General features: G+C 38.3%; 1 protein-coding gene across 1 annotated transcript in view; it reads right to left on the bottom strand.

Annotated features, from left to right (window-relative positions):
- Positions 1-304: 304 nt before the first annotated feature.
- LOC128621707 (roundabout homolog 2-like) overlaps positions 305-16,919 on the bottom strand; it is an 82,986-nt gene continuing 66,371 nt past the window's right edge. Inside the window, exons 12-27 of the mRNA XM_053647663.1 lie at positions 16,711-16,877; positions 14,818-14,939; positions 14,508-14,724; positions 13,651-13,769; positions 13,330-13,507; positions 11,297-11,512; positions 10,544-10,586; positions 10,312-10,451; positions 8,816-9,055; positions 8,273-8,375; positions 6,883-7,095; positions 5,246-5,394; positions 5,009-5,125; positions 4,789-4,926; positions 4,388-4,518; positions 305-1,889 (exon numbers count right to left, since the gene is read on the bottom strand). Coding sequence (XP_053503638.1) covers positions 1,878-1,889; positions 4,388-4,518; positions 4,789-4,926; positions 5,009-5,125; positions 5,246-5,394; positions 6,883-7,095; positions 8,273-8,375; positions 8,816-9,055; positions 10,312-10,451; positions 10,544-10,586; positions 11,297-11,512; positions 13,330-13,507; positions 13,651-13,769; positions 14,508-14,724; positions 14,818-14,939; positions 16,711-16,877 — 2,305 coding nt within the window. The 3' untranslated portion in view covers positions 305-1,877. The remainder of the gene's footprint in view (positions 1,890-4,387; positions 4,519-4,788; positions 4,927-5,008; positions 5,126-5,245; positions 5,395-6,882; positions 7,096-8,272; positions 8,376-8,815; positions 9,056-10,311; positions 10,452-10,543; positions 10,587-11,296; positions 11,513-13,329; positions 13,508-13,650; positions 13,770-14,507; positions 14,725-14,817; positions 14,940-16,710; positions 16,878-16,919) is intronic.

Raw genomic sequence — 16,919 nt, forward strand, 5'->3', positions numbered from 1 at the left:
TTGGTCTTACCCATTGTTATGAATGACTAAGAGAATTTGGTCTATGATTACCTTATATTTATACCCCCCTGAAGCAGGAAGTCATGGTAGAACAATTTCCGTTTCCTAGTCACCTAGCTGTACTAAAAAAAATTATAAATGTCAATGGGAATATACTAAAATATATTTTTCTCATATGAATTCATAGGAGTGCCAATAATTGTTGCACACAATTTAAAGGTTTTTTTTTTAAAAAATAAACCTGTGTTGTGTTTGCAATTGTTTGATTTCCATGAGAGCAGAATATTTTTGTGAATTTTTTTAACAAAAGATCAAAAGCTTAAACAATAAAGACAATTTTTCACAGCCTTCTTTGCTCATATTTACTGTGGGTGCCAATATTAGTGGAGGGCACTGTAATACAATGAAACTGTAAAATGTACATTAGACTGCATGTCCTATTGATACTTTCTGTAAATAAACTGTTTTTGTTTGGGTTGTTTTGGAGAAATTTTATTCTTAAATGGATTTAGATAGACATGAACCCTAAACCTAACCCCATCCTGCTGCATTTTTTTTCCACACAGGTAAAATCTTTAGTGTCACAGAAGCATTGTAAATGCTTTTGCTATAAAACTGACCTTTCATAGCCAGAACTGAGACATTTGTTCTTATAATTAAGAATTATGTATATTGTAGTAATGAATTCTGTTGTTTTCAGATAGGATTCGGATGAACTGGTTTATTTAAGCTGAACTGGGCGATACAGGCCAGTACTAAACATCCACAAAATGGTCTTGTTAAAAATGGGAAAAGACCTATACTGTAACTCCAACGCTTTAAGTCAGGAAAATATCCCTGCATCTCAAGAGGGATCTTGGGAGAGGATGACGCACGCACCTATTTGGCCAAAAATAGGTTTAGAAATCCCACTATGTTGGCAGATTTTGAATGTTACACCCCCATTTTGCACCACTTTACCAACTTCAGCAAAGGACCATACTAGGAAAAGGTTATAAATGCAAAACTGGCTTGTGCCCAAACAAAAAAAATCTGGTGTTTACTAGCACATTACACTGCACTGGAATGGAAATAGAGCTCAGAGTAGTTTATCTGTCATAGTTCAATCATTCCAAGCAGGTAATAAAAGAAAGCTTCCAGACAAACTCCATCATTTTATTATTTAAAAAAATGTATTTCAACATTTGCTTTATTGTGTTTTCTTGCACAATCCAAAATACGACAGAGGACATAAATGATTTTAATGCTAATGTGTTCAACATGGTCCTCTCATCTGTATAATATTAATATGCCCTACTAACTTCCATTCATTGTTTATAACATTAGCACTTTAGCTTGCACGGTTTCTTTATTTGTATGTCAGCAGTGCAGCTCAGCAGGCAAGACTCATCTCTCTGGAGCAGATGACAGTTTTGCAGTGTGGACGGATTTGAAGCGATGATGCTGGATCGTAAATAGCTGTACTATTCTACCATAAAACTGCTATGGGTTTAGACGCAGAGACTCTAGTATCACACAACATAAACAGCATGGAATTAAATGTAAATATCGAGGTATCAAGGTAAATAGAAAAAAAATACATTCAGAGACATTACGTCTGACAAAAATCATCATTTGTTTTTCACTCACGCAAAGCACAGTCAAAAATATTATATGGATAAAAGCAGGGGTTCAACTTAGCAAGGAATCATACAAAAATAAATAAATAAAAATTCATTAAACAAACAAACAAACAAACAAACAGCTTAAGGAGGTGGATGGGAATCACATACACATGTATGGCTCTTGTGTTCTACTGGACATCATTTGCAATAAAAGTTTGTTGGATCACATGGAACAGCAGGACACTGATGACGAAACTCATCATCATCTTCCACTCACATCACGTTCTGCAAGCAAACAAACACATGATTATATAAACTGCTGGGGCAGGACAGGGGACAGCACAAAAAACAGAGATTCTCTCCTGCGTGGCCGGGAACCTGGAGCCTATCCCATGGGGCATAGGGCCACAAGGTGGGGGACACCCTGGACAGGGTTCCAATCTATCGCAGGGCACAATCACACACACACACACACACACACACACACACACACACACACATTTACACACACCCATTCATACATTATGGACACTTTTTGGACATGCTAATCAGACTACAATGCATGTCTTTGGACTGGGGGAGGAAACCCCCAAAGCACAGGGAGAACATGCAAACTCCACACACACAGGGCTGTGTCGGGAATCAAACCCTTAACCCTGGAGGTGTGAGGCAAACGTGCTAACCACAAAGATACAGTACCCTGTGTTCATTTTGTCAGTTATTTTTTTTATTTAGTCTTAGTCCTGTGTCAAATGTCCTCGATAATTTTTTTTAAATCATATTTAGTCAACCTTGTCCTGTTTTTTTTGTCAAGTTAAATACAGAGGTGCTTGAAAGTTTGCAAACCCTTTAGAATTTTCTATATTTCTGCATAAATATGATCTAAAACAACATCAGATTTTCAGGTCCTAAAAGTAGATAGAGAGCGCCCAATTTAAAAAATTAGACAAAAATATTATACTTGGTCATTTATTTATTGAGGAAAATGATCCAGTATTACATATCTGTGAGAGGCAAAAGTATGTGAACATTTGATTTCAGTATGTGGTGTGACCCCCTTGTGCAGCAATAACTGCAACTAAACATTTCCGGTAACTGTTGATCAGTCTTGCACATCGGCTTGGAGGAATTATATCCCGTTCCTCAGTACAGAACAGATTCAACTTTGGGATGTTGGTGGGTTTCCTCACATGAACTGCTTGCTTCAGGTCCTTCCACAATATTTCTATTGGATTAAGGTCAGGACTTTGGTAGAACGACTTGGTAAAAGGTCTGCACTTATATAGCACCTTTTAACCTTAGCGGTTCATGCCATGCAAAGCGCTAGCCTGCCATTGGGAGCAACTTGGGGTTTGGTGTCTTGCTCAAGGACACTTCGGCATTTGGAGTCATGTAGTCCAGCCCTGCTATTAGTGGACAATCCGCTATACCACAGGGGTCGTTGTCTTCCTGCATGACCCATTTCTATTAAGATTCAGTTCACAGACAGATGTCCTGAAATTTTCCTTTAGAATTCACTGTTATAATTCATAATTCATTGTTCAATCACTGATAGCAAGCTGTCCAGGCCCAGATGCAGCAAAACAGGCCCAAGCCATGACACGACCACCACCATGTTTCACAGATGCGATAATGTTCCTATGCTGGAATGCAGTGTTTTCCTTTCTCCAAACATAACGCTTCTCACTTAAACCAACAAATTCTATTTTGCTCTCATCCATACACAAAACATTTTTCCAATAGCCTTCTGGCATGTCCACATGAACTTTGAACTGCAGATGGGCAAAAATGTACTTTTTGGAGAGAAGTGACTTTATTCTTGTAACCCTGCCATGTACACAATTATTGTTCAGTGTTCTCCTGATGGTGGATGCATGAACATTAACATTAGCCAATGTCAGAGAGGCCTTTAGTTGCTTATAAGTTACCCTGGGTTACTTTGTGACCTCACTGACTATTACACATCTAGCTCTTGGAGCGATCTTTGTTGGTCTCCACTCCTGGGGAGGGTAACAACGTTCTTGAATTTCCTCCATTTGTACAAAATCTGTCTGACTGTGGATTGGTGGAGTCCAAACTCTTTAGAGATGGTTCCAGCCTGATGAGCTTCAACAACTCTTTTTCTGAAAGAGTTGACTTGGTCCTCAGAAATCTCCTTTGTTCATGCCATGACACACTTCCATAAGCATGTGTTGTGAAGCTCAGAAAATAAAGAGATGTCTTGGTAAAATTTTTATTTATTTAAACTACATTTTAGTATCATCTTTTTTTCCCATCAACAATATTGCTTGTTGATACAGTCACAGTTAGTGTTTAATGACATCTGTGTCATCTTATCATCGTCTCGTCTTAGTCATGGAAGAAAAGTTCGTTGACGAACATTTTTCATCATAGTTTTCGTTAACAAAATGAACACTATAGCTAATCAGAGCTTCATTACTCCTTTTTAAAGACATGATATTTATCAATGAAACACTAATTATGGACCTGGTGATGTTTGAGACACGTGTTGTTGTGTTGCTGCATATCGATATCTGTTCTACTGCACTGTCTGTTCTGTGTTGGTAGTAAATACTGTAATTAAATAATTTAGGCCTATTGAATCAAGTAGTGTGGAAACACAAACACACACACACAGTTTAACAAATGTCTAATTATATGTTCTTGTGTATATGAGTATGACATATGCATGCTTTCAAGGAGCCTGGATCAATTGGTTCAAATTAGTATGAATTAGTCAAGAAACATTCACACACATAACTGTGCTAACATCCTCAGCCCACCTCTTTTTTCCTCCTGGTGTGGGAAGCTGTGGAGGGATGAGAGCAAGAGCTGGAAGTTGCAGGAGGAGAACATTGACTGGACATGTGATTCCTGGACTGCATATTCACACTGTAATGGATAAGCTCCTCATCTGTATATAAACACAGCATTCAGCATTTACACTCAAACAGACACTAAAGGATTTACAATCAAACAGGATACACTGAAGGAAAGGAATCAAATTAGGGGTCTGACCTTATAAGAGCATACCTTATTGAAAGCCTTTGATTGTGATTGACTTTATACATGAATAGGCCTGTTTACATTCATCTGGCATCCTGCAGCCATTCATTCCTTGAATGACAATAGTTACAGGATGGGTGACTGACCCTATTTGTGAGTGTGTAGTAGGTTTTCAGACCTTCTGTGCTCCACTGGCTCTGTGTTCTCTGATCTGCCCTCCATTCTCGGCTAGGTGGCTGTGTTCTGGCCTTCGACATGGCTGCCAGGTCCACCTGAGAGCCTTCTGCGGGAGGGGGTTCAGGCGGAGGGGGCAGATCTGCACAAATAAACAAACGAAAAGTTTGCGACATGCACTATACAACACCTAAATCTGAAAAAAGAAAATTTTTTCTCCTAACCTCCTGTTTTTAAGGTTTCTCTTCTCCGGGGTCCATCTCTGGATGATGTCTTTTTGGACCGTGGCTGCTCAGTGGGGGATGGAATTGATTTCTCATGCACAAATAAAGCAATCTCACCTTTTTAAGGATAAAATCAGATATAGAAATGACATAATTAGAGAACTGGTAATATTATATTAGCCCATGATGGAGCCTGATGATAGAGTTTTGAAACAGATTATTTGGTAAAGGGTTTACCTTTTAAATGCTGAGACCTCTCCACTTGGGAGATGTCTCTCCAATGGCCTGGCAGACGGGGCAGGCTGCAGTTCTGTAATTCCAGGTTACTGAGTAGGTTTGGGTTGGGCTGAGTTGATTTGGAATTTGGTGTGCATGGCCCCTTACTGCTGAATAAGAACAAACCCAAGAACATTTTAACTTCTACTTGATGATAACATTTGTCTGAATGTTAGTGTGGCAGATCTGAAGTCTTGATCCTCAAGACCTCATTAGACCCAGATATTTGTCTTTGTCTGGCTCTCATCAAGGAATGTGTTTTCTTTTCAGCATGTACTTGTGATGCCCTTCAAACACTCTAGTCTTAATTATAAATATTTCCTACCAGAGATAATTCAGAAACCAAAAAAAGTAAATAAGAACAAATGCAATACAATGAATGATACTGTATTTTGAGTTTTTACATTTACATTGCAACATATTTTCAAACATAAAACATTTTTTTAAGTGCATTTTTCTCTGAAAAACAAAGGGTCCAATATTATTGACACTGTTACAATTGATATTTAGAATTAGTATATACAATTAGTATGGTAATGTTCTTTTACTATTTGTCTGGAATGAAACTGTGTAGCAACACCAATCCTTTGTGGATAAAATTGAAGACCCCTGGTGTGCAATGTTTATTTTAGTCATTTCTGGCCATTCACTTGAATGGTACCAATAATTATGGTTCTCACATGACAAGGGACAACAGTCTCGGTATATTCAGTCTCTGTAACTGTATATACATCAACAGTCTCTGTCATTAAGACAGCAAATGCTACAATGAATGATCAATGAATAAGTGAATATATGATTATAAGGATCCGAGCTAGGCAGCCATTTTATAACAGTGTGGCTTGTCTACACGCTAGCAAAAGATTTTACCAAGCTAAAAGGTTATATCATCTGAAATAATGTACTGTAAATGTTCTTAATATTATTACACACTGATGTCTGGTCATGATATTAGATGGAAGGCTAAAATCTAATATCTATCAATAGCTTGACAATGAAACTATTATGGGTGAAGAATTTTTTGGGTCAAAATGATGAAAGTAAATAACCCACTCCATTCAGGTTCATTACACCCAAAATTGTATTTCACATCACCGCTGATGGGAACACTTGGGGTGTTTTACTCTGTGCAATCACTTGACAAAACTGTCACTGATAGGCTGCATCAATCTACAGCCTGGGCTAGAAGATAGTTGTGCTTGGTTCTCCAAAAATCCAAAATAATCAGCTTTGTTAAGAGCAAATAATACGAAGAGGATTCCAAAAATGAAACCTTATATTGATGTATTTTTATCTTTCAAAACCAACCACCCCTGCTATAAAGTGAACAGAACACTATTACATTTAGTATCAATAGTGCAAAGTCTCATAACTTGCATGAAATGCCAATTGTTCCTTGTTTGTTATTATGCATAGTGTGTATATTGCATAAACCCTGCATCTGACCTGTCTTTTCTCTAGCCATTAATTTTTTCATCAGAATGGATGCTGATTCAGTTTGCTAGCCATCTGGAAACGTTGGAGCTGGCCAGGAAAGATGGGGGCTAGTCTTGCCTCTGATGTGTAGGTGTGTAAGATGTGTGTATTTGTGTGTGTACCGTAGCAGTAAGTCAGGATGCTGTAAACACGGATTAACTGGCATTCGTTCCTCATTGGGAGATGGATTTAGGGTGGCTGTGAACTGCGGGCTGTAGGTGGTAGCTCGCCCACAGCGCTCTCCTCTCAGAGGCAACGTTGCTGCGTTCTCCAAACCCTCCAGCCGATAAGTCCTCTCCGGCAAAGGGGCACACCAGTCTTCATCATCCTCGCACCTGCAGGACCGGGAGACAATGCACATACCATGCACATATTATAATCCTGAAGAGGATCCAGTTACCACAAATCGAAATGACCTGGATTACTGAAATCTGAGACTCATTTAAGTATTATAGCCATACCACCCGTTGAGACCTGAGGTAATTATCCAACAGCATGACAGAGAATCACACCAGCAAATAAATGGATCGACTATCAGAAGACCACAGACCCTTGGGCTGTTTGTGGATAGGATTTATGGGTATTACATATTGAACACTGTAACAAAAAAATCCTCTTAAACCCAGCCTATCCCAGAGGGCAACGCTCCAAACATGATATGAGAAGAGGAGGAAGTTAAGTTGATGTGTCTCATTGCACAGTGCACTGCCAGCAGCTATTATAATGCGGCTATGCTCAGGTGGCCCGGGTCTCATCTTGCTTGGTCTCTTAGTGTGGCACTGAAGCTTGGACTTGAGCTCTAACTTCATTAGCTTCTGTCATTATAAGTTATAAGCTGTCACTATAAGAAGATAAAATGGGTCCTTTATTTACTCTCCACCTGCGTTCTGTCCACTGAGAGCAGTCCAGCACAAGGCTGGGTAATTAAGAAAGATGTCAAAAATAATCTGGCAAAAAAAAAAACACACTGCAAAGGGATATTGGGCATGAAATGAATATACATAGGACTGCAACTTTTCGAACATAAGGTTGAGTGCAAAAATTTGCATAAGACAAAATGAAGACGACAAACAAAATGGAGGCTATTATAACAGCAAAGGGGGGCTAAATCTGGAATTGGATGTTCAACAAGTTTATGTGGTGTGACTGTTGAAGTTATCTACAAACGTTTGGCAATACAGTGTAAATTTAATTTATACCAAAAGAACATTTATTGTAAGGGTTTGCAGATATTCCTTCATGACCTTCATACAAGTTACAGAAATTGTCAAATAGATTTGGATTCGTATATTGAAAATATTTTAGATATACTTGTATTTTAAAGGTATTTATCTTTTCTCATCTGAAATATGCTACGTTCATAATAATAATGGTTCAACTCTAGTCAAAAAGTAGTGTTACATTTTGAACTCTTGATTTCAAAACATGATGCTGTAATCTTGTCCTACCATTTAAGTCTTAGTAATTCATCTGTTGGCTTTGTATAAGACAGTGCATGCTGTTGAGTCTGACCTGGGCTGCTGTCTCTGTTCTCGGGTATGTGGTGGCGGCAGGGACAGAACATTGGACCAGTTATACGTCGCTGACTCACAAGGCTTCTGCATTTCCACATTAGCTGTAATAAGAGAGTACATTTAATAATTTCATTTGAATTGGCATAAATTGTCTTGTATGTAATGGCAAGACTGGCTTATGTAAGTATCTAATAACTTCACCCTTATGTTCAGGTCAACTACATTTTTTAACAAGTGTTACATTTTTTGAACAAATTATTTAATACTTGATTTTACCTTTAAAATTTTTCCTTGACTACATAAAAAATTGTCAAAATGGCATTTACGGTATTTACAGACATGTTTAAGTCATGACAAGGTGAAAGAGTATAAATATAATAGTGATATATTGTGAAAAAAGACTACAAACAAACAAAAACAGTATCTTGGTAATTCTAAAATAAACCCTACAATTTAACTGCTACATAATGCAACATACAGTGCACTATGTAGTAAACAGAAAATGAGTGTTAAGACAGAAGGTAAAATTGAGCCACAGTACCAGTGTCCGTCCTTGGGTACTGGAGTTGGGCATATTCTGCTGTACTGAGGTCAGACTGTAAGCTCCACTGGTCGAGGTCAGGTTTGGACAGGACTGGTGAGCTGATGTACAGGTCATGAGAGTAAACACTACTCAGGTCATGCTGTGACTCGTCAGCTCTGTCGATAGTGCTATAGATGGCACCTTCGTTGGATGTTGGGCTGTATGTTTGGTTCGGCCTCAGGAAGCTTGTCCCTGTAGCTGGAGAACAAAGGAACAAGGGAAACTCATTTTTGAAGTGGAGGACAAACACAGGGCTTGATTTGATAGGGGATGCATTCTCCCTAGTTAAAAACATGGCGGCAGTTATTTCCTGCAAAACTGCCACCCCACTTGTCCATCCCCTAAATATTTCGATTTAGTCCCTTAAGGATTTCTTACCATCATACCAGATCTGTGCTATAAATAGAGATGAAACCAAATATGAATACATTTCCTGGAATGAACAGATAATGTGTTCTAAATGGATATAAATACAGATATTAACAGGAGGCACACTTTCGTTTTGTATTGTTTTGATTTTTTTTAAAGAAATATTGCCACAAAGGTTAACAGGGCATATGGCCGAGACTGGAATAGTGCATGTATTGTATATTTATAAAATACACACAGGAAATTTTTATGTATTTATTCATTTTTTTTTTTTTACATTTTATGTGGTGTATATAAATCAAATATACAATATTCATATTCAAATACTTTTATTAGCTTCTACGCTCTATAGTACTTTCATGTGGGCATGAGCGAGTGGGCAGCTTGCGGTTACAAAGCGCGACCATGTTCAGTAACATGACCATGCAGTGCTCATTCATTCATCCTTAGTAACTGTTTGGTCAGGGTCATGGTGGTTTAAATTAGTCTACTAATCTGTTTATATTTTTGGAAGTAGAACCAACTAAATTTGCTAGAAGAAAGAGTCCCTAATTGAAATCCTTAGCTGAAGCCAATTAAGATGTAGGTGAGGTTAAAGAACTGTCGGAGCCAGAATTCACAGACTGTGCTGACAGTGCACTTCCAGCTTTTTCTCCAGCATATTCCAGTGTTTCTGGGGACATCGTTATAGGATTTATATATAATGTAAATAAAACAATGTTTAAATGATCATTTCAGGTTTAAATCAAAACCCAGATACAGATAGGGATATTTGCATCACAAAACAAATACCAGTACAAATATGGATAGTGTCATTGAGTTAAATAATCAGCGATAATAGCCAGTGAAATATGTCCTGAATAAACAGAAATATTTAAATCTTCTATGCAGCATTAATTAGGCTGTTACATAAGTTGTTGGGTAACTAGGTAGTGCACAGCTAGTTTAAGTCTAACCTTAACCACACATACCCAACCCCAAGTCCCCGAACCATCAGCACAACTGACCATCATCCTTAATTAAAAAGAAATACTGGGAAATGTGAAAAAAATTCCATCACTGTCATCATGTGAGAAGACTCTTACTGTTGTAATATCTGTCGTTGGAGTTGTGTTTGCCAGTACAGCAATTCATGGAGTCTTTACTGCTCTGGTTGAAGTTGTTGTTCGGCCAAGAATCTGCCAGCCAGGGATAGTTAACCATGTTGGACCCAAGCAAGCATGGCCTATAGAGCAATGTCATTACATATGTTTTGAAGTTTGATACTTTTTAAAAGCATGTGCAAAAGTACTGTATAAGCAGATGGAATTTTAATACCTTCCATTGCTAAGTCCTGCTCGGTCACCATTGGAGAGGCCAACTGGGAGAAAAAGGAACGTTAATACCATTCATCTCTAGCTCTTGAGAATATGAGTAAGTAAAGCAAGAAAATAGATTAAGGCATTATATTACTGCCAGAAATCAAGGGAACAGTGAATAATTACGATTCTTTAATCTCTCAGAGAGTTTTGTTTAGTCTTTCATTTTGTGCACACACTTAAATTAATACTGCAGATATTTTTTTGCTCTTGCGCTTGGATTTCCTTTGAATTTTCAGTGTGACAACAATGTCAAACAGAATACAGGGTCTCCCAAAAGTCTCATAGTACATAGGGGAAATTAACACTTTTTACCAACATGTCATACTTAGTTTTTATTAGATTTTTTTTTTTCAGGTAGCCTTTAAGAATGCCTTTGATAGAAGAAGAATGTATTGAAATCATTCTCATGGCTGGATCGGGAAGCTGTTGAAAGGTTGCGATTGACCTGGCATGGCAAGCACATCAAACGCTATACTGTTGCCAAACTTACTAACAAATTCAAAACACTCACTGAAAGGGACAACCAACATGGTGCTGGCATACATACAGTAGTTCCCTATGTATTGAGACTTTTGGATCACCCTGTAGGTTAGAAGTTCTGACCAGCAAAATTGGGTCAATTTGAGACTTGTGCTTAAACATTAAAACACTACTATTGTTTTCTGGAAGGAAGATAATGGCAATGTGGTATATGTCATTTCATCAATACCTGCAGGTGTGTAGGCAAAAGAGGTGGCATAGTGGCCGAGCTCTTTGCTTCTCTTGTGTCTGCAGTAAATCCAGGCACTGAAGCCCATCAGCACCATCCAGCAGGCTGAACCCAGAGTGGCAATAAAAGCTGGTTGTCTGAACAGTGCCGAGATGTGCTCCGAAAGACTACTGCTGTCATCATTCAGCACAGGCAATGAGGGCTCTCCTACAGGGGCTACAGAGAGAGAGAGAGAGAGAGAGAGAGAGAGAGAGAGAGAGAGAGAGAGAGAAAGAAAGAGGATGTGGATGACAGTTTGGATGTTCAGTGTCATCAAGTGGAAGGTAAAGTATGACTGAATGTAATGTAAGATTTGTCAGATATATGGGATTCTAAAAAAGACACAATAACGGCACTGACATCAATACAGCTGGGTCAAACTAGTGATAATGTATGTCATACTCTGCAGGAGAATTATCCATCAGTTTAGTGATGGTTGCTGTTAAATTGAGAGGAAAAAAAATCTAAATTACAATGCAGTTTATAAGTAATTTAACGCTCATTAGGCTAAAGTGCAGAATGTAGGCTTTAATTTGAGGGCGATTGTGTTTGTATTGGTTACATCAAATCCTGTGATACTGTGGAAGACATTCGAACATTTTCAGTTCCTGCTTGTCTTGAGTTCAGAAAACCGCATGTGAAATAAGGTTCAGGTCAGGTAATTGATTTCCATTCCACAGCTGTACGGTATGCTATAGCTGACAGTCTGTACTTCATATTAAAGTCAGTTTAATGTATTTAATCTCTGCCAGTATTATTGTGATAGTTTCATTTCATTGTTAACTTAGTCAATTAAAAAAAATTACAAATCTTGAAATGCCAAAAGGAAAATGATCCGATCAGGATTTTTTTCCCCTCTGTGGTGTCTGAGTTGATGCAGTCTAGCTAACTCACATCACATAGACAGATGGCCTTGCGTGACCGATTAACCACCAACATAATTAGAAACTGACACTTCAATCACACTTTTATAGGGGTCATCTTGGGAGAAAACGTCACACCAAGCTTTCTAGAAGGTCAGGATACGTCACTGACTCTACCAGCTTGCCTTGATAGATGCAATCACACATTTTACATACAGCCAACTGATACAGTATATCTATGTTGAGGGCATGAGCTCTCGGAAAGTAGGTCATTAATGGGGGGTCAATTGCTTCTAACCAAAAAGAGCTGTTTGAGGTTTCTGATCCAGCGGCTACCTGGAATTTCCTGATGCTGAGGTTGAATGTGCATTATATTCCATGGTGGCTATTAATGTACGGTTGTTGGAAGCAGATGTCCTCTTTTTATTTTAAGTTGGTTGTATGTCAAGTCTCTGTAATGGATGATGTCCACACTGTGACCTATTGAATTTGTTAAAACAGTGTTTCCCAAGCAGTGGCTAGCAAACCATTAGGGGTTCTGGGTGTCATTGGAGTAAGGGCCCATAATAAAAATGTCAATCTCACGTTCAATTACAATTTTAAAATATATATTTTTTACAAGTTAAAATTACGTACAATAGTAATCATTACATATTTCATGAAGAGAAAACGAACATGCTAAAAAATAGCCATTTACTTAATGTTAGTCAATTAAAATCTAGTCTATTAGTCCATTTAAAAAGGAACATAAAGCAAATAATTTAGGAATTCAGTTGATAAAAATTCTTTTGGAAACCCCTGTCTTAAACCATTTAGTTAGAGGCTCAAAATTCATGCTGCAAATGAAAACTACAACTATATATATTAAGCAGATCATTTGAAATATTTGCTCAATATTTGATCTCATAAAAGGCTGAGTTTATGTTCATTTGACTTGCTATTGCCTGGCTCTTGACTTGTAGTGAAAAAGCATTAATATCACATACCCCAATCTGTTCATCTATGTGTACTCTGGAGCTCAATAAACATGATTTGCAATTGCATAGGAATTTTCTCCAATTCAATCTGTAACATCCAATAAATGTCACCCTAAGCTCCAGCTCCAGACAGCTGTCACAGGAAAGCACTCACTGATGAAAATAAATACTGGCTCGCTGGGTTCTCCAGGTCCGGTGCTGGTCACTGCAACCACCTGCACGCTGTACAGCATCTCGGGAACCAGGTCATCCACCAGTACGTGGAGGACTTCCCCGGTCACACTTTGGTTTAACTGCATCTGAAGTCCAGACACATTCCCTACACACCACACCTGCACGGGACACAAGAGTCTCACTAAGTACCGTGCTCAACGTTGTGCAAATGGTACATGGCATAAACATAAAAGTTTTCCAAACTTTTCCAAAATGGGACACTATGGTGAAAAAAATGTAGGTACAAAGCCAGGGCTCTTACCCTGTACTCCAAAATTGGCTCATCCTGGATATCAGCTAAAGGAGGCTCCCAGGACACTCGCACTGTTGAGCTGTTATCTAACTGGACCACACTGACAGCTTGAGGGGGGCCACTTAGCACTGAGAAAGTAGAGAAAAAAATAAGCTCGGAAGAGTTTAATTTCTGATTATATCCAAGTATTCTGTGATCCCTTATGCTCTGTTCGCTACAAAGCAGTGAATGTCCCATGGACCCACTTCATCATTTTCAATTCTATAGCAACGCAACTGTCCATTTTATGCTAAAATTCTCAATATATCTTGCATTCATCTCAATTATCAGCAACATTTATGAAACAAAACCTGCTTGGGGAAGAGGGGAGTGCAAAGATTAAAATATTAAAGATTACTGCAGGGACTTACTGTAAAACCCTCTTTGGTTACACGTTGACAAATCCTAATCATTTTCAACACTTTAATAATGTCACCTTGCAATATAACCATGGTTTTATAAAACGGTTTTCATGTTCAAACGAGGCATTAAGCCAAGCTCATAAAGCCCCCCCCCCCCCCCCCCCCCCCCCCATTCTCATTTTTCCCCAAAAAGAAACCCTTCCTGAGGTGATTTGAGCATATCAGAAAAGGTTTCCCACTAAATTTTCAGGACTCATTTTGATACCCCTGGCCTAAAAAAAAAAACCCCTACAGCACTATCCCTGTGTCCTGAAATGAGGTTGGGGTCAGATAACTGAAGTTGGCAGCATGGGCAATACAGGAACTGGTACACTGAAGGTGCATAAAAGAGTGTTTCTAGCTAGAAGGTATTTGATACACTCGAATAAAACCAGAAAAGGAATTAGTTAATATAAAAAACCTTACCCTCCTCTGGGGTGTGAAACACTACTAGCTCACTGTCAGAGCCCTGGTACTCTTTGAAGTAAGGCCTCAATTTGAGCTCGTACTCTGTGCCTCTGTGCAGCTCTGATAACACTGCTGTGTGTTTGGACGCTGCCTTTATGTCCTGAACCAGCCAGGCGCTGCCCGATGGCCTGTACAGCAGCCTGTAACCCTGAATGTAGTAAGGCTCACGCTCAACCTGAAATGACACAACACACTAGCTGTTAATGTGTATAAGGTTTGCTAAGCTGAAAATGAATGTGTTATTCAGATTATAAAGATGTGTTCTTACAGTCCATGAGATCTGTATGCTGGTGGGAGTCAGGATCTCTGGAGGATGCAGATACACTGTGACCTCTGCTAAATCCGCCTGCACACGCCTGTGATCGATTGGCGAACTGTTGGGACTGCCATCTGAAACACACACACACACAAAACTTGATTACACATATTTTTGCTAATAAGAAGGAAAAGTATGATCACGTCTTTATCGAGTCGATTTGCTACGAGCAGAATTATTATTATTATTTCTGCTGCTCAATAGGCAATACCTCCCCTAAAACTTGCACATATTCTTATAAAACAACAAATAAAAGCAGATATCATCTCTGTCTCCAAAGAACTGCAATTGCTATCTCTGTCTTCCAGGTGGGTTTGAAAATTCTTTTCTCTAAATGGCCTAAACTGCTGATGACCTGTGTACCTCAGTGAATCCTTATCTTATTTATTAGTTTTTTTGACTTACCATTATTTTTTGTTCAATGTTTTATGCCAGAGTTGCTAGATGTACTTGACAAAACCAGCCCAGTGGTCAATAACTCAAAGATTTAGACATATATTTCTCACTGTGTCTGTTAAACTGGTTTCTTACCCAACGTGCTCTTAGCAGGAAGATTGCCAAGGCAAGGTTAAAAAGTAAATTTAAAATCTATTTGGTGAAACAATACATATAGTATACACTCAGGGAATTTTTCATTGCCTTGCTCATTAGGGATAAATAAAAATAAAAATATTACAGCCGGATTTCTGTAAAGTGAAATATATTTGTTTCTTAAATTTGAGCTGTCAAAATGTTATAGGTAGAAAAAACCTTTGGCCAAAACCACATTTTTTGTCTTTTTAGACTGTTTTCCTGAATTTAACAACAGTGGCATACAACGGGTTTTCTGAAGCTGACTCGGGCAAATAAAGTTTATTATTATTATTAGATAAGCTACTCAGGAGCATTTCATATAAAAATATGATTCCAATGTTAAAATATAAACATACTGCTAACGCACGTAACAAAGTATGTAGCACTCTATATACATGAATGATGGATGTAACTGTAGTGTACAATATCAGTATCAGTAATAATAGTAAACGTAGTTAAAGTTAAGCAAAGTACACACAGTTTCTAGAGAAAAAGGACATTTGGACAAAAGTCCTTCATCTGCTGTGTGTAGGCAAAGTGCTGTAGGAAAGCAATTTTCATACTTTTACAATATATATGCAGGTGAAACCTACATATATTATGTAGCCTTTTATTTGCAATTATGTTGGGTTGTGACCTGTGTCTTTACTTTTATAGTTTAAATGAAAATAATGCATGAGATCCAATCACAGTGCAATGCTGATTGAGATGGTCTGGCTAAGGCAATCACATTCTGGTTGTAATGCATGCCACTTGTATTTAGAACTGTTTTGATTGTGAGCTGACCACCGTGTTAATGCAAGGTGTAAATGCTCGTTCACACCAAGAACGATAACTATAAAGATAACTACAATAATAACTATATTAGTGTCCACACCAACACAGGATATCGTTCTGTTTATTCTAAGCGTGCGCTGCAGTTATGTTGTCTCGTCCTTTAAATGCTCGAGCTCTTTAAATCAGGATGGATTCTGATTGGCTGTCAATGTTTTTATCATTCATCAGCTGGGAAAAAAACATTCTGAAAGTGACTCATATCTCTGTGACGTTATTGTTATAGTTGTGGTGTGGACTCTGCTATTCTTTTATATTTAGAACGATGTTTAGAACTGTATCTTTATTTTTATCATTATAGTTATCATCCTTGGTGTGAACAGGCCTTAAACTGAGCTTTGGACCCTGCTGTATATATGTGTACATATCAATCATAACAGCACTACACATACAAAAGAATTTAGGAAACTGCTGGTTCTTACATTTATTTACACTCACCTTGCGTTCGGACAGGCTCTGAGATGGGGCTTGGGTCACTCAGGCCGTACGAGTTCACTGCACGCACAATGAAAAGGTACACAGTGTTGGGGAAGAGACCAGACACTGTGTGTTTCTCCTGCTTCACCTGATCTGCAACAGTCTGCCATGTGCTTCCCACTGACTGACTGTGAAAAAAGAAAAAAAGATTTTAAAACATCAACATGATG

The sequence above is a fragment of the Ictalurus furcatus genome, chromosome 17 (genome assembly GCF_023375685.1).
Source record: "Ictalurus furcatus strain D&B chromosome 17, Billie_1.0, whole genome shotgun sequence".
Classification (NCBI taxonomy): domain Eukaryota; kingdom Metazoa; phylum Chordata; class Actinopteri; order Siluriformes; family Ictaluridae; genus Ictalurus; species Ictalurus furcatus.